This window comes from Python bivittatus, unplaced genomic scaffold (genome assembly GCF_059951505.1).
Source record: "Python bivittatus isolate LINGU-HERP-01145 unplaced genomic scaffold, Pbiv_v1 ctg000480_np1212, whole genome shotgun sequence".
Taxonomy (NCBI): domain Eukaryota; kingdom Metazoa; phylum Chordata; class Lepidosauria; order Squamata; family Pythonidae; genus Python; species Python bivittatus.
In genome coordinates this window covers 79651022-79678874 of record NW_028277075.1, presented here as the reverse complement: position 1 = coordinate 79678874, position 27853 = coordinate 79651022, and the positions used below count along the sequence as shown (strand labels likewise).

General features: G+C 39.7%; 1 protein-coding gene across 1 annotated transcript in view; it reads left to right on the top strand.

The window, feature by feature from the left end:
• Positions 1–27853, top strand: part of CNTNAP5 (contactin associated protein family member 5) — a 406384-nt gene that overhangs the window by 213560 nt on the left and 164971 nt on the right. Inside the window, exon 10 of the mRNA XM_088146406.1 lies at positions 3909–4080. Within this exon, the coding sequence (XP_088002532.1) occupies positions 3909–4080 (172 nt within the window). The remainder of the gene's footprint in view (positions 1–3908; positions 4081–27853) is intronic.

The window sequence follows — 27853 nt, the reverse complement described above, 5'->3', positions numbered from 1 at the left end:
AGCATTAGAATGGTGCCTAGTCTTCACATTTTGGAACTGTTGTTACAACATGTATTCAGATGTATTTATCATTTATCATTCACTTCTTTCGCAACCCTGTGCATGATCATTGGTTTTTAAATACTGATTTTTTTTATTTGTTATTTTTTAATCAGTGCTGCTTGGTAATGCCAAACAGCCAGCATTGGGTTTCTTAAATGGAGTGACGTAAATCCATGCAGAGGAGCAGGAGTAAGTAGCAGATTAGCAAACAGAGCTTCCTGTTGAACATGGACGTGAAAAAGGGTGCTTTAGAGAGAACTATATCTTCGGCACAATGTTTGTGCTCTAATGATACTTGTGTGTGATTTGTACATTGGTGTAGTCCTCTATCGGAGCAGATTATAAATAGTTACCTCTTTGGAATAGACTTCTGGCCCCAAAAGTACCATGCAGTGTGCTACAATCTTGTTGGTAGAGCTGCCATTTACCCAATTAACTGATTACATTTATATTTGGGAAAACAAGATAACATACATAAGACTTTCCCCTAATTTTATTCCCATAACAGCCAGCCTATGAGGTAGTTTGGGGGTGAAAGAGACTGAGTGTCCCAAAGTCACCCATGACTTAGAAGGGCCTTGAACCTCCTATCTCCTGTCTGTCCAGCACTGGCAGACACAGGAAGCAAAATCTAGATATTCCAGTCACTCTCCTCTTAAATCTTTGGCTCGGGGCAAATTTTGGAGAACAGAGAGTAGGCTTGGACAGCCAAACCTTAGTTCCTCACAAATTAGAGTTGTTGTTTTAAATTCAAGCCATGCTACTGTTTATTTTCAAACAAATGTCTTTGTCCGAGGTAAGGCAATTTTAAATCACAAAACGCCTTTCTCCTACATTATTATATTGCCATTATAGCATTTTATATATCTATATCTATATCTATATCTATATCTATATCTATATCTATATCTATATCTATATCTATATCTATATCTATATCTATATCATCTATATCTATATCTATATCTATATCTATATCTATATCTATATCTATATCTATATCTATATCTATATCATCTATACATGACAAAATTTGTTGGGAGTGGAGTTGGTGGCTATAATAAATTCAAGTAAATAAAAATAAAAAAGTTCCCTTTCTCTCTCTCCCCCTCCCCTACTCCCCTAGTAGATATCCATTAGAGGTTCTTTGCTAATAACTGAACTAGTGGTTTCAGGTTTGCTTTGTAATAATAAAGGGTTGGTTTGCAGTTTTAAGTGTTGTGTCTGTGTAGGTTTATATGAAAGTTCCTATGATTATAATCAGGAAAGGTAGCAATAGTAACATCATAAAGAAAACTTAACTGACAAGCATTTTGCAATTGGGCTCAGTTTAGGCCCATAAAATATTTTTGCAAAGTCAAAAGTCCTACCCCACCCTCAAACACAACAACTAGTTGTGGAAGAAAATGATATGCACAGCCATCTCTGTTGATTTCTATGGTTTGGAATTGTGGCTTTCAAAACAGACCTGTTACATTTCTCAATAAGCATGTAACATTGATCACAGCATTGACCATCACTGAGTGCATTTTAAAAAAATCATTCTACTAGTGTCTCTTTAACCTCACTTTTGGTACTATACTAAAAAGGACAGAAAAAAATTTGCCACTGTTTAACAGTGTTTGCTCAGAGGATTGCTTATATATGTGAAGTTATTTCTTTGGAACCTTCTTGCAGGATATGGTAGTATTAGAGATTTCATTTCAGTCTGATCTTTGCACTTCTGGTATTTCAGAGAGTTTACTCTATGCTCCCTGATTATATCCAGGGTGCACAATGCGATTGGATGACATTTTCATTTTCCCTCTATGCTCTTCTCCCTAAACATAACGGTAGTTTTAGTGCAGATGCTGATCTAGTTTCAACAAGCTGTCAAAAAGCTCAGTGCAATTCAAACACCATCTTGAAAAAGATGACACAGGTTTCTAAAGCATAACTTGTCAGAAGGTGGCATGAAGCTGATACCAGAACATGTAGTAATAGTTACTTTATTGCTGCTATTAAGTATTTGAGGGTTTTTGGTGGGTTTCAGCCAAGCATACATCTGTTACTGATGTAGCTTGCTAGTTGAGCATCATGGGATAAGATGGATCTCCTTGGCCTGTGACCCACGTAATTCAGCTCACCAAGTCATATATTGTGTCTCCCTGACTTTGCAGCAACCTTAGGTTGCATCAGGAGTAGGTGGTTTTTAGAGTATAGTACACCTATAGTAGACCAGCAGATAAGCACTCAGCTAAACTGGTCACTAAAATAAGGTATAACCTGGTATTTTAATATATTTTCAGCAAAGACTATTGCACTGTAACTTGCCTTTATCTCATCTATTATGCTCTAATTTAGATTATTGTTATTATTACTATTATTCTACTGTTGCTGCTGTCTTGACTGGCACTCTTCTTATCTATTAGGTTAGCTGTGAGTAACAAATGTCATTGCTCTTATACTACATCACTCCACAGTTTCCCAAGCTGTGATTTTAGCCTCTTTGCCCTTTCTATTGGCTTGTTATGTGTTGGCTTGTATTGGTACATCACACACATTTATGTTGATTTTACATCCTTATTTGTACTTTTAGAATAATGATAAGATGTTAAATACTGTTTTTGACAGTTGTTAACTTTGTGCTATGAAGTCACTCTGAACCCTAGGTGAGCCATTTTGAAAATCAGTTGTGAAGTCAGGCTGTTTGGTCAACAGTGATGAGTGGCTGCAGTAAAAAAAAAGAGAGAGAGAGAGAGAGGAGTTGGAAAGAGAAGAGATAGCATCTAAATTAATAAGTCCGTATAAGGCTTGCAATATTCAATAGGAGAGGTCAGCTTTCCCCAACTATGTGCCATCCAAACATATTGAGACAAACACCACTAGAAGATGCCAGGTTGGAGTGGATGGTACTAGATAAAGAAGACAATCGGGGAGAAGAGGAAAAGGAAGCAGCAAGTTGCCACGATCCCTAAAAGTTCCGGCCTACAAAACAGGCCCCTAATAGCAGAAACTGCATCAGATTTTAAAGGCTAGTTTTCTTCCATCCAGCAGTAAACTGAACCCTTTCATGTCCATTAATCTAGTTTTATTTTTGTTAATATCAGCATATCTGCTCTCATTATAAAGTAAAACTAATTATAGTGTGATAATTGCTGTGCTCATTCTGCTTCTGTAATTATAGAGAATGTAAAATGAGCAAGAGAGTATTTTAATGGGGATTTTTGATAGCTTTAGTAAATAAACTGCATCTTAAGATTAATGTTCATCTTACAGAAAGGAGGGAAAAAGGAAACCCAAGATCTCGTTAAGATAAAGACACTCTTAATAAGGGGTACATGTCATTTCTATGCATGTCAGTAGCTTATTGGAAAAGACGTATTTGGTAATCAGAAAATATCTAAGGTTTAATCTCTGGAACCTAATAGAAAAAAAGTCAAGGAAGAGATTTCTCTGCATAAGATCCTGAAAACTGCCAGTCACAGTAAATCATACTGGGGTAGCTGGTGAATGTTTTACCTTGATATAAAACAACCTTCCAATGGAATTTGTGAACAGATATTCTAAGTAGGTTGTGTCATGCAATCCATAGGATTCAACTGAAGACATTTTTTTTTAGTTCTGAGCCATGCTTTTTTATCTAAATAAATAAATAAATACAGTTTGAACTTGCCCCAATTCCTATCTTCTATCACCATTATTACCCATTTGCTTTGGGGGATGTTTCAATTTATTACTACAGAATTTGTAACTTAAATGCTCACATTGAGCAAGCAGTGAAAACACTAGAAATAATTAGGCTTTCCTTCTGTGAATCCCCAAGCAAATAAATTATCATTTAAGTATTCGTCATCTCACTGTTTTCTACCTTCTTTTTCCCACAGGGTGCCCTGACAATTTTACCGATTCAAAATGTTTAAATCCCATTATGGCTTTTCAAGGTTGCATGAGACTCATCTTTATTGATAACCAGCCCAAGGACCTCATTTTAGTTCAGCAAGGCTCCCTGGGGAATTACAGTGATTTGCACATTGATATCTGTGGCATCAAAGACAGGTAATTATTCTCCCTTCTTTTCTTTTGTTATGTTCTTTTCTTTCAGCCAAGTGGTTTATAAGTATAGTTTTGCTATAACTGGACATTTTAATATGCTATCATTATTAATATTAGGTTTAACAGAGTCGCTACTGCAAAACATCACTTCAAAGCAATGATAAATTGTGTGAAATGCGTGCTCGCTCGCTGTCTCTGGCAGTTTGTGAAAGATGGAGTATGCAAATTAAACCACGCTGTAGATTTGTGCAAGGATTAAATTATATACCCAAAGCACGTTTGACAGCTTTAAAGTTTAAATAAATAGGAAATCCATTGTTTGAATCATCTAAATATGCCTTCTCCTCAACTCGTTTTATTTGAATGAGTTCTCAGTTGCATGCTATAGTGAACCATGTAGATTTTTAGAATAGAGCCAAAATAAAGTAATATTGATCTTGCTAGAAATCAAATTATTTTAGGAATCATCTTGAGGATCAGGGTGAAACATGAAAGCACAGGTTCATTCTTAATTTACTGCTCTAGGATTGTTGTTAGTAGCAAAGAGGAGCTGCCTTTTCATGACAGGATAGAGAAGCTTTAGGAAACGCGGTTATTTACTTTTAGCTCATAAATGACAAAGATATTGATGTACAGCAATTAGTCTAGAATTGTGAGCTAGTACTTATTTACCAGTTTGCTCTATTTTTGAGAAATTACTGTATCCTTAAAGCATCTGTTGTTGTGTCCAATAACCACCAGGCTTGATTTAAAAATACATTTTACTTAAAAATATGAAACTAGAAAGCAAAGTACCAGATTCCAGCATAAACTTTGTTCCCAAAAATTCCTCTGGACCTTACAGACCCCACTGCCATTCTTTGAAATTACAAAAGCAAATTATTGCAGCCCGGTGTTTTCATTAGAAGCATGCCCACCTTCCTAGAAAAATAATCCAAAATTAAAGTGTTAGGGATATTTTGGTGGGGGAGTGGAATCTGGCAGAAATAATATTAATATACAAGGTATGCATCGGGTAATTTCCTATTAGAACTGGCAAAGCACATATTCCTCAGGGGGAATGTCACTTGGTTTACTTTTAGAAGCTATACAGGTACGCCTTCTTCTTTTCTATATGGTTGTATATTGGAGAGTTTTCTGATTTTTATTGGTTCACTTTTCCAGGCTGCATTGGTTTTGGAACAGCCCTGATACTAAAACCTGCATAAAGAACAGATGCATAAAAGCAGCTACTGTAGCACTTTTAGATGTGTATACTGAAGATCTTCCAGGCAAGGAACCTTCAGTGCTGTTTGCAGGACTGCTTCTCTTTGCACCCAGTCTGGAATGTCCTTACCATGCACTGAAAGTCTGTGGAGTCCTTGGTGCTCTCTGAGCCTGGTTGTTTGCTTGCAGATGTTTCATTATCCCACTAGGTAACATCATCAGTGCTAGTGAGTGTCGGGTTTTCTCCCTGTTTCTATACAGTAGCTTGCCCTGCCAGTGTTGGTGGGGGTGTGGTTTTCTCCTTGGTAGTTCCTTGATTAGGGTCTTGTTTTTTGCTTGATTGTTTGTCTGTTGTTAGTCCCTGCTTATCTGGATGTTGGTTGCTAGTGAGGATGTGTATTGGTCTTTTTGTTTCCTTCTTAGCTTTTTTATTGTCTCTTTTGAATGGTATTTAAATGTAGTTTACCTCTGTCTGTCTATTGATGGCTGATTTGTCTGAATGCCAAGCTTCTGGGAATTCCCTAGCATTTTTTGATTTAGCTTGGTCTAGGATGCTCACAGTTACCCAGTTTAAACCATGGTTGAGTCTGTCTATGCGTTGTGAGATTAAGGAGTTTTCATCGTGTCTTCTGGCTGTTAGTTCATGGATGCACTCTGCTAGTCTTCTGCCTGTCTGTCCTACATAATGGCTGTTACAGTCCTCACGCAGTATGTTGTAGATGATTCCTGTTTTTTCTTCTTGGGCTACTGGGACTTTTGGTTTACTTAAGATGTTTTGGAGGGATTTAGTTGGTTTGTGTGCTACAATGATGCCATGTGGTTGCAATAGTCTGTTGGTTGTTTCTGAGATGTTTCTGATGTATGGCAGTGTTACCCTTTTCATAGGTTGTGTTAGTTGTGGTGTAGTGGGTTGAGTGGTCAGGCACTTTTTGATAAAGTTGTGTGGGTATCCATTTTGTTGGAAGATGTTGTATAGGTAATCTGTTTGCTTTTTCTGATGTTCTGGGTTGCTGCAATGTGTCTGTACTCATCCGAATAATGTTCTTACACAGCTCCTCTTGAGGGAGGTTGAATTGTTACTTTGGTAATGCAGCAGTTGACTGAAGTCAGAGTCTGAAAGTCTTTAAGGCTGGTCATCTTCAGTGTGTGCTTCAGGCAATCCTGCTTGGAAGCACTTTAGCCTGTCCTGGAACAGAAGCATTGGCAGCATTGCTGCTACACTTTGATAAAAAGGGTCATATCCTTATCATCAAAGAGAATCATGCTAATGTAAATCTCTCAAAACAAACATTGTACTCTACCTTTCGTCTGTCTGTCTGTCTGTCTGTCTGTCTGTCTGTCTGTCTATCTATCTATCTATCTATCTACCGTCAAAAATGTCAACAGTATACTTTGACTTAATGACGCTTTGATCAAATCATCTCAGTCAGAGCAGTTGTATGAACTGAACCACGGGTCTGCTTCAAAACAGCAGAATGAAACAGATGGCCTCAAAGCCTTTCGAAGTGCTTTGCAGATCTAAAGGTTTTTTTATGGCTTCTAAGTTTACTGGAGAAGGTATACAGTGTGGCATCTTCACTTCCATGTATAGATACCACTGGAGGTGTGAGCAGTGCGTTGGGCTCCTTGTTACTGAAAAAGAGAGGTGCTACACTGTTTTGGAATTGGCACGGGTGTGCTGATTACTCATCCTTAACTCAGCTGTGTATTTTCCTGGGATCACATGGCTCCTGTGTGAGCCCAGGAATACATGTGGCTTTTTTAAGGAAGTACTGACAGATGTGTTTACCCATGCCTGTTCCAAGGCAGCTTTTCAGCTTTGAACCCAAAGTACCGCACATCCCTGCAGTGATCTATGAATTTTATTCCTGCATTAAACTCTCTTCCTCTCAAGCTGTTTTGGGGTGGCGAGGCTTAGATTGCCTTGGGCTTCATGCAGTTCATCAGCTCTTAACATCTTTAGCACTTCTTTAACAGCTTTGCTTTCTCTTGTTGTAATGGAAAACAGAACTGAGAGTTCAGTTAAGCTTTTAGAATTCTGAATAGGGGCTCAAGGATGATCAGTTCAGGTTGCTTTCTTGGTCAGATCTTTTAAATTATCTGTGATTAGGGTATGATTAAGTCTCTCAACATGGAATGAATGGATGCCAGGCTAACAAGTGTAGAGTGTATTGTTTTTAATAATATGGACCAGTAAAGCTATCAAGACTGTTCTGTGGTAGTCTGATCTCTATGGCCTGCCTATCTCTGTGTGGCATTGTATCTAACTCAGCCAGCCTTCTTCTGCTTCTGCTATTCAAACCGTTATAATTAACCAACACGGAGTATTATCAGCAAGCCCTAAATCTGGTACAACCAAATCCTGTGACTTGCGAAGGACACTTTCCTAGAAGGGCTAAGCATGACAAATAGCTATGCCAACTTTCCTTCCAGCCCCTCTCACCCACAAAAGAAAGTGACCAACTGCAGCAAAGCCCATCAACTCACAAGGCAAGTTAGTGGTCATGTTCAGTGACATACCAGAAAAGCAAGTAACAAAGTCACTTGTTTTTCGAAAAGTTTTTTAGAGTTTTTAAATTGGTGTTACATCTTTGCTGCATTGGTTCAGCACAGCTAAGGCTGTCTTCTGGATAATCTGGAGGCTGCTGTACTCTCATTTCATCCTCCCTTCTATCTTTGCCTTTAAAAGGGTGCAGCGGAATATTTCAAAATGTGTATTGCAATGAAACCTTTAAAAAGTCCCGCTGAAACTAGGCAGAGTTAATGTCTTCAAAAGGTTTTACCATCCCTGTTATTTTCATCCCATTCTGTCAAAAAACAGAGCAACTGAAGGCTTTTGGATGTTTCTCCAGGATAGCCTATGGGCAATTTTTTTAAACCCAACTTCAAATCTCGAAGAACTCAGATTGAATCAGTTTGCCTTCAGTTCTTGAATCAAAAATAAACAAACAAACAAATTGAATCATTCCCTGTTCAAATCTTGAATTTCCAATGGTAATCAAATTGGGGCTGATTCATACAGGCCTACTATTGTCCATCCATGTATCCATCCATCTAGTATCTCTCACAGTAACAATGGGAAAGAAAGAAGAAAAGGTGAATATGGAAATGAACAAAGAAAAAAACAATACTGTGTATGTCTCTTGACAGACTTCACTGACCCTCTTATAGTTCATCTTAATCTAGATGCAGTTTCAGAAAGTTTCACCTGAGCAATTGGAACATATATTTTATATATAGATATGTATGTATGTATTATAATATAATATAATATAATATAATATAATATAATATAATATAATATAATATAATATTATATATATATATATATATATATATATATATATACTATATATATAAACTATATATATGCATACATACACAAACACACACACACACACACATACATAGATACACACACACTCAAGAAGAACAGCAGTACATACCCACCCTGGAAAATGAGGTTGGAGGCTAAGATCAAGGCAACTCGGAGACAAGTCAGTCAGCTGGTGGAACTACAGAAGGGTGTGGAGATTAACGATAAGACTTGGCTACTGAAAAAATATATGGACCTGACTCCATTTGAAGCCCTAGAGACTGCTAAACAAAGGCTCACAGTACTGGCTGCCAGGCTAAGGAGATACACAAGAGAAGCAGAGGCCAAGAAGATAAATGCCCTTTTCTCCAAAGAACCATCCAAAGTGTACTCCCAACTGCAGTGCAACAACAGAGTAACAGCAGAGCCACCAACAGCAGAAACTGAACAGTACTGGAATAACATATGGGAGAAAGAGAAGGCACATAACACCAGTGCAAAGTGGCTGCAGGACCTGAAAGCAGACCACAGCAATCTCCCAGAACAGGAACCCGTCACCATCACAGTAGCAGACATCCAACAGTGGGTCAAGAACATGAAAAGCTGGACAGCACCTGGCCCGGACATGATCCACACCTACTGGCTAAAGAAACTAACAGCTGTGCATGAATGCCTAGCAGCATAGATGAACCAACTGCTAGCAGCAGTCTCCCACCCAGACTGGCTAACAGAAGGAAGGACAGTGCTGATCATGAAAGACCCTCACAAAGGAATAGCACCATCCAATAACCTGTCTCCCCACAACATGGAAAGTTCTATCGGGCATTCTAGCCACCAAGGTACAGAACCATATGGGCCAGTACATGAGCACAGCTCAGAAGGGTATTGGGAACAACACCAGAGGCTCAAAACACCAATTACTCATAGACAGAGCAGTCGCCTGAGACTCAAGGTCTAGGCAGACCAATCTGAGCACAGCCTGGATTGACTACAGGAAAGTCTATGACTCAGTGCCACACACATGGATCTGTGAATGCCTGGCACTATACAAAGTCAACAGGTCACTGAGGATCTTCCTCAAGAACTCAGTGGGACTGTGGAATACAACACTGGAAGTCAACTCAAGACAGCTTGCACAAGTGGCCATCAAGGGCGGCATATACCAAGGTGATGCACTGTTCCCACTGCTGTTCTGCATAGGCTTAAGCCTCCTCAGCCAGATAATCACAAGGACTGGATATGGGTACAAGTTCAAGAGTGGAATCACCATCAGCCACTTCCTCTACATGGATGACATCAAGCTGTATGCTAAGAGTGAACGAGACATCGACTCACTGATCCACCTGACACAGATCTACAGTGAGGATATTGGGATGTCATTCAGACTGGAGAAGTGTGGCAGGTTGATAGTAAAGAGAGGGAAGGTAGTTAAGATGGATGGAGTGGAACTACCAGTGGGCCACATAGCAGACATAGAGACCAGCTACAAATACCTTGGTATCCCACAGTCACATGGGAACCACGATGAGGATGCAAGGAAGACAGCAGCATCCAAGTACCACTGAAGAATAAGACAGGTCCTGAAGACCCAGCTCAATGGGAACAACAAGATCCATGCCATCAACATGTATGCCCTGCCAGTCATCAGATACCGTCCCGGTATAGTGAGCTGGCCAAAGGAAGACATGGAGGCTGCAGATGTGAAGACCCAGATGCTCCTCACAATGTATGGAGGTTTCCACCCCAAGTCCAACACCCTGAGATTGTACACCAGCTGCAAAGAGGGTGGGTGGAGTCTGATAAGTGTCAAAGCCACTGTCCTGGATGAAACCCAGAGCATCCAGGAGTACATCAATAAAATGGCACCTGAAGATGAGCTGTTGAGAGAATGCCTCAGGCAGCAGCAGACATGGGAGGAAGTTCAAGTGGAGGAAATACCATGGCAAGACAAACCCCTGCATGGGATGTACCATCAACAGATAGCTGAGGTGGCTGACATTGGGAAATCCTATCTGTGGCTGGAAAGGGTCAGGCTAAAAGACAGCACTGAGGCACTGATCATAGCAGCACAAGAACAGGCACTAAGCACCAGATCCATAGAAGCAGGTGTGTACCACACTAGACAAGACCCAAGGGGCAGAATGTGCAAAGAGGCCTCAGAGTCAGTCCAACACATAGTGGCAGGGTGTAAGATGCAGGCAGGAACAGCATATACTGAACGGCACAACCAAGTAGCTGGCATTGTGTACAGGAACATCTGCACAGTGTATGGGCTAGACTCTCCCAAGTCCAGATGGGAGATTCCACAGAAGGTTGTGGAGAATAACAGGGCTAAGATCCTGTGGGACTTCCAGATCCAGACCAACAGGCAGGTACTGGCCAATCAGCCAGACATCATGGTAGTAGACAAGGAGCAGAAGACAGCAGCGGTGATAGATGTATCAGTGCCAAGTGACAGCAACATCAGAAAGAAGGAGTATGAGAAGGTGGAGAAGTACCAGGGCCTGAAGGAGGAAGTAGAGAGGATGTGGAAAGTAAAGGCCAAAGTGGTCCCAGTGGCAGTAGGAGCACTCGGGGCTGTGACTCCTGAGCTGGGACAGTGGCTCCAACAGATCCCAGGAACAACTTCAGAGCTCTCTGTCCAGAAGAGCACAGTGCTAGGAACAGCTGAGATACTGCGCAGAACCCTCAAACTCCCAGGCCTCTGGTAGAGGACCCCAGATTGAGGAAGACACATACCACCCATAGGGGTGAGAGGGGAATTTTATACATAGGTACAATATGTGTGTGTGTGTGTGTGTGTGTGTGTGTGTATGTATATATATATATATATATATATGCGTGCATGCGTGTGTGCGTGTGTGTGTAAATAAAACAGCACTCATCTCAAGAATGTGTCCTTCATGTTTTGTTGTGCCTTTCAAAATCATAGAACTAATCTTTGCAAAGCATTTCCATTGTTTAAACTGGAATTTCTTCTCCTGTATATTCTGAACATCTGCTGTAAATTTTGGCTCTATCACTGTGTGGATGATTTAAAAAGGCAAACTGAACCATTTCAGGTTTTCAGTGAAGACAATTTGTATGCCTTTTACTGTAATGAATTTTCTATTTAGCTCATTGATATAGCCAATGAACGCAAATGTGAAGGCATTTGATGGGTATTTTAAATAGCAAAGTGTTTTGAGACAAGCTAGTATTTAGAAGCTAGTATTAGTATGTACAGTACAAAACTAATCCTAGGAGTTTTTACAGTTCAAAGGAGACATTGAGGGTCACTACTGTTAGATTTCTGTAGAAATCTAGGTGGGACTAATTCAGGGCAAATAAATGGAAACACAGGAAGAAAATGGTCTTCATGTGTAGAGAGGGGGATGGGGGTGGAGCAACGTCTCAGAGAAAGTTCAGTGCTTTTTTATTACCTTGTATCATTATTATCAAATGTAAAGGTATTGGGTTGCACATTGGAAAAAAAATAGAAGATGGTTCAGATTTCAGTATCATGATGAAATATAATCCATCTTTTCCAGTAGCATTAAAAACTGAAGCAGCATTAAAAGTGAATCCTAGAGATCTGAGTTTTATGTATTGACCTGTAATGTAGCCAACAGTTCCCATTTTTTCCCCCCCTTTAAATGGATCACTGTCTTGTCGCTGAAAGCTTTCATGGACTGCGGTGTAAGAAAGCAGTTTTAAGCAACAGCTGTGGTTATGTTTGTGAAAGGAAAGGTAGAAGCAGTTGCCTTTCCTTGCCGGGAGTGACCAAGGTCTCTTCTTTAACTTGCAGGGTGGGGGGAGCCCTCCAGGCACTCACACGCAGCAGTTGGCAGCGTCTATTACTTCTCGTTCCTCTGGATCTTTGCTAAAGAAAGGGAGAAACAGCAGTAGTCACCTCCTGCAGAGAAGGCAACCGCTGTTGATGAACTCTTCCTTTAACGTTTAGATTGGGCTCTGCAGGCTAATTTAGAGAGGTGGGTTCTTTTCTAAGAACTGGAGAAAAGTGACTGCCTTCTACAAGAGAAGGTGACTACTGCTGTTTCTTTATTTAACACTCACATTGGGCTCTACACACTCATTTACAGCTTTCTTTTCCTCCTTCGTGAAACGTGCTATGGTCACCTGATAATTTCTGGAGAATAGAAGAATAAAAAGAACTTGCTCGGGGTGCATTTGGTATAGTAGAACAGCCCTGTTCTGTTCTCCCCCATGACTACAGCTCTTTGTAGTCACGTAATGTTCTGGGAAACTGGATCAAATATACTATTTTCCTGAATTCCTTCCTGTCTCAATCTTGGCCTCCATGGTGGGCGTCTCCTTTAGATCTTTATTTCACATTCCAGATTTTTATTTGATTTATATATTTATTTTTTACTTTCATATATATAATTTTTATTAAAGAAGTTTTTTCAAAGCGTAAAAACAATACAGATTTTAAATTAATGATAAGAGAAACAGAGAAAAGTAATAGAAAAGTGAAAAAGAAATAAAGAAAAAGAGGTAGAAAAGAAGGGAAAAAAGAAAAAATAATAAAGAAGTGGCTTCTGATCTTCTTAACAGCAGTTATAAAGTACATTTATATTTTACCCTCTCTCTCTAAGGTTACATCAAAGTTTCCTTCTTTCCATAATCTACCATTTCTAATCATCAAATCAATAAATCATCAGTTCATTTTTTTTCTTTTTTCAGCAAGAAGTCCATAAGGGATTTATTTTTTACTTTCAGTAGTTGGCAACAGATTTGGACCCAGTTCAATCCCAAATGTTGAATTTGGGGCTTTGGAATATTATGTTGTATTAGGGATTTACTCTAGTTCTCTGCAAGTCATCAGCCCACATGTACTGTAACATTAGATGTCTGACGAAGCTGTATTGCCCCACCTTTCTGCAGACTTGGCTTCTCTGTGGAACTTTTGTGTTAAGAACCAAGGTCTATGGTGGGAGAAGGCAAAAGGAACGTAGCTGTGTCATGGGGCATGGGTGGAATTGTAATTATTTTCTATGGTTGGAGTCCATGATCATTCAGAATTTACATGGAAGCATGGAAGCTTGTAAGCACATTCAGCCAATCAACTTGCATAACTTTGCACTCAGTACATAAAGGTTTCAGAGGCATCTACACATATGGGGGACATGCAGGATTAGAGTTTGGCTGTGCGTCCTGTTAAAACATCATCTACAGGCGAACCTGTGTAGAGGAATTAGATCTTCTCATCAAGTGTCTTTTTCCATCCTAACTTCACGTCTTTAAACTCTCCAATTGCATCTGATTCTACCTGCTAGGCGACTTTCCCAAATGATACTAATTTGACCTATTATTCTGTTCTGGTCTTTATTTTCAGTCATTCATCTACTCATGGTTCTGTAACAGCTCCATGGCATACAATTTAAAACTTTTTTTTTTTTTTAAGATGTTAGTTACAGATCCTAAAATCTATGGTGTAGCTTTATCATTCCTGGACCTCCTTCCTGTTGCTGCCTGCCTTCCTGTTGTTTGCTCTGAAGTGTAATTTCAGACTTAACTTTTTTTTTCCTCTCCTTACTACTCTTTCACACACTCATACTATTTGCTTGTATGTTGTATTGCAGAAAATAGACCAGAGGGAAATTAGACCCTGTTGAAAGCTAAGGAAGGGGGAAAAAATCAGGAAAGAATAAAAAATGGGGGAAAAAATATGGTTATTCTTGCACATTTCAGCTCTTCTCTTACATTTAATCTGTAGCTCAGATTATTAACGTCTTTTCTTTAAATGAGACTGGCCACAGAAATGAGAGACCTTCCTCTCTAATTATGCCCCCTGTGTTTTAATTTCATTTATTTTATATCAAAATCAAATCCCTTTGCTTGGTGTTAGGAAGGAAATATTTAATAATTGTTTGTGCCCTGAAATAATTAACCTGCAGTGAGCTAGAAAAAGCCATCTAAGGACACTTCTTTGTTGTCCTTCCTTATTTGTGGTTATGTTGACATTATTTCCTTGGAGAACTGCCATGTTTATTCTGCATCCATCCTTCTCTTTTCCACACTACAAATAATGGTACCTAAACATGTCACCTTCATGGGTCATGGTCAGGGCCACGATCATGGGATTTGCATGATTATCCCTCCTCAGCTTCATGGGAGGCCTGCAAGGAGCTTCATTCTGATGCCAGTGCTTCTCTTGAGCAACCTGTGTGCCTGAATTGGCATCCAGTGAAATGCAAGCAACCGAACACTGGCCCTCAACTGACAAGGTGTCATGGGCTTCATATCAAGTATGGTGAATAAACTGTCTCCCTCCTGCATACCTATGCAGACTCAAGAAGATGAGATAAGTAGATTTATTACAGAAAAATAGGATTTCATGCATACAACAGGTTTTCTATCGAACATCCAAGAATCCTGCCTTTTTATATACATGTAGAGGATCATAACAGCCAGTTTGGTATAGTGGTTTAAGGCACCAGGCTAGGAGCCAGAAGACTGTGAATTCTAGTCCTCCCTTAGGCATGAAAGCTAACTGGGTCGCTTTGGGCCAGTTACATACTCTCAGCCCTAGGAAGAAGGCAATACTCCAAATATGTTGCCAAGAAAGCTTTGTGGACTTGTCCAGGCAGCTGCCAGGGGTCAAGACTGACTTGAAGGCACATAGATACAGTGAACTACAGAGCTAACCTTGGAGAAGGTATGTGAAGACCATTAGCAAAATATGAATGGAGCTTGGGAAAAAAAGATAACATGAGAAAGAAACTTAAATTTGCCCCACCTTGACTCTTTCAGATATAAGAGGGAAGGAAGGGGAAATGCTATCAGGCTTTCATAATTGAGGTCAGCCCTTTGAGATAGGCCAGATCAGGAAATGGACTCTACAATAAATTCTGGAACTCTCCTTTTATTAATATTGGCTTTATTAACTGAATCCTGAAAGCCTGGCAGCATTTCCCCTTCCCCATATTGTGTCACATTTTCGTCATGTACCCTCCCTCCTTTGAACATTTATATCTGGAAGGTACCAAGTTGAGTTAGTCTCTTTTGAATGGCACTTTTCACAATTCAACAGACATTTTTTCCAAGCCTAATTACCTGAGACATTACTTATTAATTCATTCATTAGATTTATATGACATATTTTGTTATTGTTTGATGGTGCTAAAGGTATCATCACAGGATATAAGCTGTTCAAAGTAAAGCTGCCTTTTGCAATTGACTGATGATGATTTTGTCAATGCTGATGGTCTTCAAGTGGTGCTCCAGATGTTTTGGGATTGCATCCAAGGCACCCATTACTATTGGTACTCTTTGCTTTCTTTTGCCACAGTCAGTCTATCTCTATCTGCAGGTCTTTGTATTTTGTGATTTTCTCCAGTTCTTTCTCTTCTCTTCTGCTCTCTCCAGGTATTGCAATGTCCACTATCCAGACTTTTTTTGTCTTTCTTATTAACAATTGTTAAGCCTGGGTATTGGGTGGCAGGTGCTTGTCTGTTTGAATTCTAAAGTCCCAGCTTCTTCATTTTCTATTACTTTATCTGTTTTGTGTTCCCACCAGTTCTTGCTTGCAGGCAAATGGTATTCTTGCAGATATTCCAATGAACCATTCTTACTATTTTGTCATGCCATTGTTTGTAGTCAGTCTGTGTGATCTTCTTGCAGCAGCTTACTAGGTGGTCCATTGTTTCTTCAGCTTCTTTGCAGAGGCGGCATTTGCTGTCTGTTGCTGTCTTCTCAGTTCTGGCTGTGTATGCACATGTTCTTAAAGCTTGGTCTTGTGCAGCCAGAATTAGCCCCCCGTCTCTTTCTTCAACTTTCCTGCTCTTAGCCATTGCCAGGTCTTGTTGTTATTTGCTTTGCCTACTAGTTTTTTGTTTGTTTGTTTTTGTTTTGTTTTGTTTTTGTCTGTTGGCCATGTAATGCTTTGCCTTGCCATGTTTCTTTTCTGTTCTTCATTTGGTCTTTCTTATATGTCAGTTTGGTTTCTTTGATACTCAGTAAGCCTTCATAGTGTACTAGCTTCAGTGCCTCTTCTTCACTGTCCTTCAGATATTCTTCCAATGCCCTTTGCTCTTCTTCATCTCTCTGATGTACTTGCAACATTCCACGCCCACCTATGCTTCTTCGTAAGTAAAGTCTGTCAACGTCGCTGCATGGATGAAGGGCATGATTCATTGTCATTATTTTTCTGGTCTCCCTATCCAGGGCTTTCAGTTCAGCTTGAGTCCAGTCCACTACTCCAGCTGTATATCCAATGACTGGAATTGCCCAGGTCTAAATTGCCTTGATGGTATTTCTGCCACTGAGTTTGGACTTTAACATCTTCTTCACTCTTCTGATGTATTCACTATAACCTTTTTCTTGACTTCAATGTGCTTGATGTTGCCAGCCTAAAGCATGCCCAGGTATTTGTAGTGATCTTCTTCATTCAGATTCTTGATGTTATTTCCATAGGGCATCTTGATTTCTTCAGTTTTCACTGTTTTTCCCCTGTTGATGGGAAAGGTGGCACATTTGTCCAGTCCAAACTCCACTTAAATATCTTGGCTGTATATTTGGACAGTGTATAGCAGCGATTCCATTTCAGATGGTTTTTTTCTGTACAGCTTCAGATCATCCATGTAAAGGAGGTGGGATAACGTGGCAGATGTTTTTGATTTTTGATAGCCATGACCTGACTTGTTCAATATTGAACAAACGAATACTGAAGAATACAAAAAGAATCCATGCAATGATTCAATGCAATGCAACAGTAGTGGTGATACTGAGTCTCCTTGAAAGATTCCTCTCTTGATATTAACCTCTCCCAGTCTATCACCATTGACCAGCAACTGTGTCTTCCATTGTGCCATGGATCTTTGCATGAAGCTTCTGATGTTTCTACTGACTCCTGTTATTTCTAGGCACTTGATTATCCAATCATGTGCCAGGGAGTCAAACACCTTCTTATAATCAACCCAAGCTACATTCAGGTTGGTCTTCCTTCTCTTGCAGTTTTCCAAAATCATCTTGCCAGTTAGGAGCTGATCTTTTGCCCCTCTGATATTTGGGCAGTTTCCTTTCTTCTCAGATGGAACGAGCTTGTTTTCAACTAGATGCTGTTGGAGTGCATCAGCTACCACACCAGTTAGCAATTTGAAAGTTGTTGGTAAGCAGGTAATTGGCCTGTAGTTGCCTGGTGCTGTCCCTTCTGCTGGGTCTTTCATTATCAGGTAGGTTTTGCCAGATGTTAACCAATCTTCAATATCACATCCTTGAAGTATGTTGTTAAACTGCTTGGCAATGAGTGGGTGCAGACCAGTCAACCAAACCTATGCAATTCATCTTCACCTGGTATTGACCAATTCTTGATGTCCCTTGCCCTTTTCTCTACCATTTCTGCTGTTACAAGTTCTTTCATTTCACCTTCTTTTTTATTCTTATCCACCTCCTTTATCCAAGCTGCATTCTTGTTGTATTTCTTTGGGTTGCCCCATAGATGCGCCCAGAACTGCACTGTTTCTTCTTTGTCAGGTTTTGACTGATTAATTGCAGTCTTTCCATTGATGGATTGGTAGTATGTTTCTGATTCAACTGAAATTGGAGATTCTGCCTATAGTGTGCTATTTGAGCTTTGTATCTGCTGATCTTTTTGGCTATGGCTGTTATTTGCTGCTGTATTATTTCCAGTGCTTCTTTGATGTTACTTCTTTCTAGGTGATATTTCTTGATCAGATATTCTTTGGTCTTTTTGTTCCTCAACTTCTTTTCTTTCATCTGTTCTAGTTTCCTTACATCTGATCTTAGCATGCTGATTTTCCAACCTGAACTTCCATTTTGGTGGTGCACTGTTTGGCTTTTTCTCTTGTTGCATCCAAGGTATTCAGTTATAACTTCAGCTGTGCTGTACATCAGTTTGTTTGTTTCTTGCAGTGAGCTGCTGCTTATATCTGATATTACAATATTGGCATCTTTTAATACTTGTGCTAGCCATTTCTTTGTCACAAGCTATTACTATTTTATTACTATTCTTTGTAACAAGCGGCTGCTGTTGTTTTTGTTGTTGTTGTTGTTGTTGTTGTTGTTGTTATTATTATTATTATTATTATTATTATTATTATATTTTGCTGATGCCCTAGATTATTGGTTTTTCTCTCTCAGAGAGCTGAAAAACTGTTTTGTGATAATTATCCAGCAAGATTTTATTCTTTGTCAGAAAGAAGAACACTGAAAATTAGTCAGCCAAGGTAGAACAAACTGGGAGAAAAAATGGTGACAGAAGCCACTAGTTGTAATAATGCCATGGGAAGGAAAGACTTGGATTCTCCCTTTGCACACTTTCTCCCTTTCTTCCTCTCTCTCCTGCCAGAAGGTTACCAAAGAAGGAATATGTTGTGTGACACATTCAGAGCATCCAGAGACCTTCCCATGATTAACTGGGAACTAATTTAAGAATCTAGGACTCTTGAACTACAGCAAGATAGCTATATTTGTCTCTTTAAGCTGCCCTTGGGCATAGCCCATGCTTCTGTACCTCGGAGGTGATGATGCAGCAGCTAATTCCTGCTTGAAAGCAGGGTGTATATATTCAGAATCTAAGGCGGAAGTAATTTGAGTCAGAGGCAATTACACTGAGGCCCTCAGCCATAAAGTAGTACTGTTTAAAATGGCAATGAGATACTCTGCTCTCTTGTGTAGTTCTTGCAGGGGGATGAAAATCCGAATATTTTTATGAAGTTATATGAAAAATGTTTGGGGCTGTTCTCATTTGATTTGATGGAAAATAAATTGCTTTCTACTTTTTTCTCTTCCAAAGAAAAAATATTATTGAGTGTGAGAACTTGGGATTCTTGCACTTTCTTTAGTTTTGATGTACAGTGGAACCTCGGTTCACGAACTTAATTCGTTCCGCGACTCTGGTCACGACCCGAATTGGTTGCGACCCGAAGCAAATTTTCCCATAAGGTTCAATGTAATTACCGTTAATCCATTCTGGTGTGGAGGACAGGGAGGCGGCTATTGCTTGGAGGGAGAGTCCCCCTCCCTACGACCATGTGTCAGGGGTGGGAAATGGCTGCGGACCACGTGTCAGGGGCGGAAGATGGCCGCGGACCACGTGTCAGGGGCGGAAAAATTGCCGCGGACCACGTGTCATGGGCGGAAAAATGGCCACGGACCGTGTCACGGGAGGGAAAATGGCCGTGGATCCTGTTTGTGACCCAAGGCAGAGTTCGCGAACCGAAGCAAAATTTTGTGGCCGGAGCTGGTCGTCACCCAAAAAGTTCATGAACAGAAGCGTTCGTAACCCGAGGTTCCACTGTAGTTGGGAGACCTGTCCTTATTTGACCATTGTCTCAGTGATCTGCATCCTCATTGGCTTCCTAAATTATCTTAGGTGCTGAACACCTTACACTTTGAAAAAATGCTATTATAGTTAGTAATAGGAAAGAATTCTTCCCATAGACCAGGTTTCCCGAAATGGTGAGGTGTACCTCCATTGAGGAGGTACAGACAGAGTCCAGGGGAGGTATGAAGAACCTTTTAGTTACATGGTTACAATAAATCCACCTTTTCCAAAGTTGCATGCTATTTTTTAAATTGTTCATTTGTGTTCATTTTGGTGTTTGGAATTTTAGGGGAGGTATGTACATTAAGATTACACTAAAGGGAGGCATGATGGCAAAAAGTTTAGGAACTCCTGCCATAGAATCAAGCCCATTCTAAAGTTTGAGCTTCATAACAATCCCAGTGACATTATTGTATATATGACAGGACAAAACACTTCCTTGTAGCCTCTGTGTGTCCTCTTCTGTTTCCTTAGACTTGGGATATACATTTTCCAGAATGTCATACCATGTAAGTAGGCCTATTTGGTATCCTGGAATCCCCAAAGCTCCTTTGGCCAGAAAGGTTCCTGTATGTTAGTTCTGTTCAGGAATTCCAAAACAAGATACATACAAGGAAGGTGAAGAGACCTTCTCCGGTCTACCCTCCACCCCGACCCAATCACCTGGTTTGGATAGAGAAGATCTGAAGAAAAAAATTAACCATGTTCAAGTGAATATAGATTCATCCATCAATGGGAATCCTGACTGTTTAGGATTCCTAATTCTTTGGAAGACTATATCCCATAGTAGAGGATCACTGTATGTAATTAAAACCCTTCTTCAGACCTCCTTCTCAATACAAGATTCTCAAGAGAAAAAAAGCAGACCCTCCTCATCCCCATCTCTGTGTCTATCTCTGTTTTCATGCATTCTCTTTACTAAAGCCTGAATAGGCCATGCTTGTTAAAGATCAGACCCTTTTCTTTTTTACCCTGAGTCAACCATCTTGTAGTTTCTGAAACAAGCTAAGAAGATAGCTTTCAGAGCACCATATTGATGGCACAGGGCAAGATCATTATGAATCGTGACTGAAATTCAGTAGAGCTTGGGTTCGTCTTCTAATGTGCACAAGAGTATGAGCATTCAATTATGAGGTAATTAGTTGAATAATTGTGAGGTTACTGTTGATAATTAATTTACAATATGTAACTGTATTACTGTCCTGATGGCAATTAAATTATAGCCATCAGAAGAATTGCAAAGCAGGGAGTTGCATTTCAATCAATGGCAGGTCTGTCTTAGCAAACTCCTAAATCCACACAGTTTTGTTTTGGTTTCGTTTTTAATAAAAACAAAGTAAGCACAAGTGCTCCAAAAATCACATTGAAGGAGTCCGTTATAAATTTTGCTAACAAATTAAACAAAAAATCAGGCAATTAGGGAGAAGCAATGTAGTGTGGATAAGGTAAAGGTCTGGGGCTCATAAGATCCAGGATCAGTTCCCCACCTGATCAGGTTGCTCATCGCTTACTCTGCCTCAGCCTACAGGATTGTTAGAATGAGAAATTGGAAGGAGACAACCCCATTCCCATGTATGTTCTTTTCAGCTCTTAGAGAAAAGACGGGATATACAATAATTGCAATAAATAAAATAAATATTACTTTAGTGTAGCTGTTAGGGCATACGTTCTGTTAGCATTATTATTAAGTTATATAGCATATGTAGTCCTGGTGGAACTTGTCAGTCATGAGCAATGAGCAGTACACAAATTTTAAAGATTCGGTTGAACATATTACAAATACTGTAATTGGTACTTCATGTCATATCTGGCCATTAAGCAGTTCCTTTTTTCTAGTCCCCCTTATGTCTGTTATAATGGACACCGCCAATATTGTATCATTTTTGTAAGGCTTGGCAAAAAGACAAGCAATGTCTGAAGGGATGTTAGATGGACACTTTGGCTTAGCGTAAACATTTTCTGGTCTAGTATCTGTTTATGTTGAAATAGCTGGTAGCAGAACTAGAGCTAGACAGATCAGAGGAGAATTAGACAGTTTAAATAAGCAGGAGAAAAAAGGCTGGATCTGGTTTAATTGTATGGGTGGGTGATTGGGGAAAGGAAGTCTGCTAGGTCAGGATAGCTCTCTCTCTCTCTCTCTCTCTCTCTCCCTCTCCCTCTCTCTCTTTCTCTTTTAAAGGAAAATGTAAAGATTTCCTCAAATAAAGCTGAACACCTGGTGCTGGACATATCTGGCACATTTCTTGGAAACAATATGTAAGTGGTTTGCCACTGCTTTCTTCTAGGATACCTTATTGATTTCCCAGTTTTGCCTACAGCACTGAGATTTTCTAGTAGACTCCTATCCAAGTCCTGCCAAGATCCAGATCAACTTAGTTTTGTTTTTGTTTTACTCAGCCAAGGTTGAGTAGGCAACACATAAGTAAGTCATTTATGCAACCTTTCTGTATCTTTTGTGCATCGTTTGGCCCAGAGATATAACAATGCTCATTTAATGCTGCTACCCATGCTGCAGATGGATTTTGACACATCTCATAAAACAACTCCCAACCAGTCTATTGGATGGCTATATGTATTTCTCCCCCGCCCCCAATTTTTTTTTTTTTTTTTTGGACTGCTGCTGTAGGATTTCATAATTACAGGATGCCATAATGAATTAAAGCTCTAAGTTTGCCCAAGAATGTTGTGCACATTGTATTCTCTTAGCATACCAACTAGCAGGTTGGTTGAATCCAGCCTCTATGTTCAGCCCACACAGAGGAGTGTTTCTCAAACCTGGTAACTTGAAGAGGTGTGGACTTCAACTCCCAGAATTCTCCTGCCAGCAAGGCTGGATGGATGTAGAGGAATAGGAATGCTGTGCCCAGCTGGATATAGTCCAAAACAAGGACTAAACAATTTTTAAGATGTCCACTTGGTCTTTCATACCCTCCTGTCTGCTGTATAACTCAGAAGGATAGGCCTGCCCTCAATCTCTGTCAGAACCCCCCTAATATCATATGTATAAACTTGCAACTTAAGAGCCATCTTGTATTATCTCTGGAATATATTATCCAGTGCTTCCTTTTCTAGAGATATGTGTGACTTATTTTTCTGGAGTAGGATTCGATTCTAAATGTATGCCTATTTTATTACTCAACATTTTCTCTTTTTACCTTCACTTTAAGAAAATTATATTCTTTTTGCATTACCTATTCAACTTTACAACCTTGCCACTGACGAAGGAATTCACCAGCATATGATGTCAAATTATACCCTCAGAGTATCTTGAAGGCTGATTCCACCAAGTGCCCATATTTTTTCCCTTGTGGTTATGGAGTTTTAAGAGGCTTTTTAAAAGCTAATGGAAATACCAGGCCATTTAACTCTGCAGGATTTGGATTCAGTTCAAATTAATTTACTATTAGGTATAAGATGAGATGAGCCAGTTTGATGCTGTGGTTAAGGTGCTGGCCTAGAAACTGGGAGACTGTGAGTTCCAGTCACTCTCCTTCAGCCCTAGCAAGGAGGCAAGGACAAACCACTTCTGAAATCTTGCCAAGAAAAATGCAAGGACTGGTCCAGACAGTTACTAGGAGTCAACAATGACTCAAAGTCACACACACATAAGATGGGACAAAGAGAAAATTGGACAGGCTTTTAAGATTCTGTTGTTGTTTTGTTGTTGCTGTTGTTAGATTTTTATCCTGCCATTTATTTATTTATACACACACACACACATACATACATACATACATACATACATATCTCAAGGTGGTGGACATACCTAATACTCCTGCCTCCTATTTTCCCCACAACAACAACCCTATGAGGTGGGTTGAGCTGAGAGTGACTGACCCAAAGTCATCCAGGCAGCTTTCATGCCTAAAGGAGGCCTAGGACTCAGTCTTCTGGTTTCTAGGCCAGCACCTTCACCACTACTCCAAATGGGCTCTCTATTATAGATTTGTACATTATTATATTATATTGTATTAATATCTTACAACAAGAAAGTAGCATTCCTGGAATCTCTGCGGTATCTGTTTCTCGACCTGACCTACTTTAAAAGGCAGACATTAATTTTGAATTTTGAGAGCCAGTCCAAGTTTCTCTCTGTTCCACCTTATGTTAAACAAAATGAAGACAGAATTATTTTGAGAGTCTTTCTCACACTTGCTTCAATCTCTGGACTGTGAAATCACTTCTCCAAGTCCCTTCTTAATAGCTCCTTCCTTCCTTCCTTCCCTCCCTCCCTCCCTCCCTCCCTCCCTTTATGGCTTTTTCATACCTTCCCCAAGATCATCTCTAAATCATCTTTAAATTTCTTTACATCAGCTACCCGATGAAGCTCCATATTCTATGTACCAACCAGGGCATTAACAGAATGAGTGGCAGAAAGCCTTCCAAGTCGTTATGAAATCCAGCTGGATCCTATAACCAAAACAAAAGCAAAGCAAAATGAAGAAATAGCAGAGTGAGCCAGAATCTATTCTGTATTTTATACCTTTGCAAGAAAACTTCAAGAGACGAAAATTCAAGAAAAAGTACATTTGAAAAAAAAAAATACTTTTTTGCCAGCATGTTTGTTTCCTTCACATCATTGCCAACTTTAAAGAAAACCCTGCAGGGCTATTTATTTACTGAAGCCTTATCCTGAATTGGTTTTATTGCTCATGTGTCCTATTTTATTGCTCTGAAATTGGGTCTGATTTTTGTATCGGGAATATGTGTTTTAACTTCTGGTTTTAGCCATTATTGGTTTCATTAATGTTTTATTATTCTTTTTTTTAAAAAAAATTATCATGATTTTATATGTGTAACCTGCCTTGGGAAAGTCTTTGCCCTAAATGGAACCTAAAAAGATTAGAAGGAAAAAATAATACTTCGCAGCACAGCAATTTACATAATAATTATATCATTTTTGGCATCACTCTCAGTTATTGCATATTCAGAAGGTAGCAGGCAATATATGTGCAGTGTTATCTAGGTCCTAATTGCATGAAGTCTGTGGGTGGCTTCAGGCACCAAACCCTCTGCCTTTCATGTTTTACTCAAAATAGTTCATTGGGGAGAGTGGCACCCTTTGCATACTGGGAGACAGATTAAACTTCAGTTCTTTTGAATTCAGACAGTTGTTCTTCTCAATGCATGAAGACTGAAAAGATGTAGGATGGCATTGTGCATGCTGGCCATAGTCATTACATCTTCATGAGTGCTTGGCTCTACCCTTTAGTGTCAAATCTCAGGTAAATTTGAATAGATTATAGGTCAAATGTACTGTGTGATTGTGGACCATAATTAGTAGACTTGAATGGAAGTCCAGTTTAGATTGAAGAGGCAGCTACTCATTCAACGCTCTCACTCCAAGGACAGGCAATAGCACCAACCATTGTTTCATCTAGCCCATTGCTCTTGACTCTGACAAACAGTGCTTGTTCACAAATTTTTATTAGAAATGGGTGTCGGGGTGTGTGTGTGTTGAGATCCATAATTTGGGGTGGGGGAAACTTTATATCCACAAATAGGAATGGTCTTTAACCAGCATTATAGATGATAAAAGAAAAAAGAAAAATAGATTGCTACAGAAAACTCATTACCGAAAAAATTGCCTATAAACAGTAAACAACACATCTAAGCCAAAGCTTTGCAGAGTTGTATGGCTTGGTAAAGGTATTTTGCAACTGGAAATGTAAGTGAAGAGTTAACATCCCTTAAAAAATAAGGAACATAACATTGATCTTTATGACCCTCAAACTGGAAAGTAATCAGAGAGAGGAAAGCTGGTCTCAGAATACCATAGTCCTTTCTACCTCCCGACAGCCACAAGGGCAAAGTTGAGTAAGGAATTCTATCTATGAACAATGCTGAAGGAAGAGTAGTAAAATGGGCTGTAGAAACTTATTCAGGGTTAGACTGTGTAAATACCCTTTAATGCAGGCCTTGCTCAGTCTAACATTTGGTAATACAATTCAGGAATTCTGGTGAGACCATTCTGACAATCACTGTCCCTAATTTGTTCCTTTAACATTGACCTGGCTTTCACAAGGGTTAATTGGCCTATATTCAGGTGAAAGGCTAAAACTACATAATTCCTCCATACAAATTTGATACCAAAGAGATTGGTAGCTGTGTGTTAACAGCCATTTTCTTATTAAAAGGTAAACTAAAATTTTCACTAAAGTGTACTGGACAAATCTAAAATGTTCCTGCTATGATTGTAGAGGAAGGTATGAAGGAGCAATTAAAGAAAGACAACTCAGTCCTATGAAAGGGAAGGCATGAAAAAGAAACTCAAAAATAACCCCACTGAGTCTGTTTGGTATAACAGGGGCCAGAGGCTTTCAAGATTCTGTTATTATACCCTGCAACAGCAAAGTAGCATTCTTGTAATCCTTACACTATTTCCTGACCTGGCCTATCTCAAAATGTTGACAATGATTATGTTGTACCGATTACCATGTAATGCTTAAAAGTAAGGAGATTTTTTTTTAAAAAAAAAAAAGTGGGGGGAATGGCAATCCAAATTCAATATCACAGGCATAATTAAATATAAAGAGTTCAAGCTTAGAGTTTGAAGGCTCAAGCATTTAAACTTTTTGCCTGGAATCTTGCAATTTTGCTTTTTCCCAAATGCTTTAAAAAGAAATAAATCCCTGAGGGCATATCTAAACATCCCCCTAACTTTGGTTTGAGGATATCTGCCTAACCATTCTTGAAGGACACTTCCATACAATGCAGCTTTCCTCCTCTCATCTCCTGCCTACAACCAAGATCACTTGACCAGGTCTGGTCTGATGTGGTAGTAGTTTTTTCACCTCTCAACACATATCTTGCTATTTGCATGATGCGTGGCTGCTTTGGCTGTGGCCATGAAATAATGCAGCAGCTCCTACTGGCTGCTCTCAGCTTCTGTGGGCATATCCTCTCCTCTCCGGTAGCTGCCAACTTCACTCCATGGTCATTTCAGTTTTTGCTGCTGGACTGCAGTGACACCAGGAGAAGAGTAGCAGCATCAACGTTGCTAGAAAAAGCCATAAACCAGGACATCTCTACAGGCTAAGTTCTGGTCTACCCCTTTTTGTGGAGTCCTTGGGGTTCCCTGAGCTTGGTGGTTTTCTTGCAAATGTTTCGTTACCCAGCTAGGAGACATCTTCAGAGCATACAAATATACTGACAACCACCATCAAGACCACATCCCTAAGACATGCTGAGAAAAGAAAAACAAAACTTCAAACTAAACAGCTCAAACTAAACCCCAGAAACAAAGAGTTACCTGAACCAGAATGGGTAATCAACATATCCAGCTGCTCATTATCCACTGCAGAACTATAACGTGGACAATGCTAATCAGCTAGAATCCTGTGCAGCCTTAGAAGCAGCATTTAAAACTATAGGACTTAACCCAGAGACCCAAGAAAACATAAGGCAGACAATCATACCACAGATCAGAAGGACACAGTATCAGTACCAACAAAAAAAAAAAAAGCTAGCACTGAAGATGTTACCTAGCTGGGTAATGAAATGTTTGCAACTGGTTTATAAGCTTCAATGGCTGGATAACACAATATGTTAAGCAAACCCAAACAAACTACTTATGTCTTAAGACAATATATGAAGTCCTTGGGGTTCTCTGAGCTTGGTTGTTTTCTTGCAAATGTTTCGGGTAACGAAACGTTTGCAAGAAAACAACCAAGCTCAGAGAACCCCAAGGACTCCACAGTTCAACCCTGAGCTACACATTTTCTCTTCTATTGTTACCACTTTTTCTACTAACTGCTAGAAAAATAACCTTTCTATGCTAGAGCAGGTTACAGAAGGTTACTAGAGCTGGAAGACATCTGTCTGCTCTAGCAACAGCAGCACCATGGTCGCTATTGAAAGTACTTAGACAGGTTCTGGTCCTGGTTTACCTCTTCCAGTAGTATGAGCAGCAACATTATATGGGTAGGTAGTAAACCAAGACCTCTCTAAGCAAACTGGAAAGG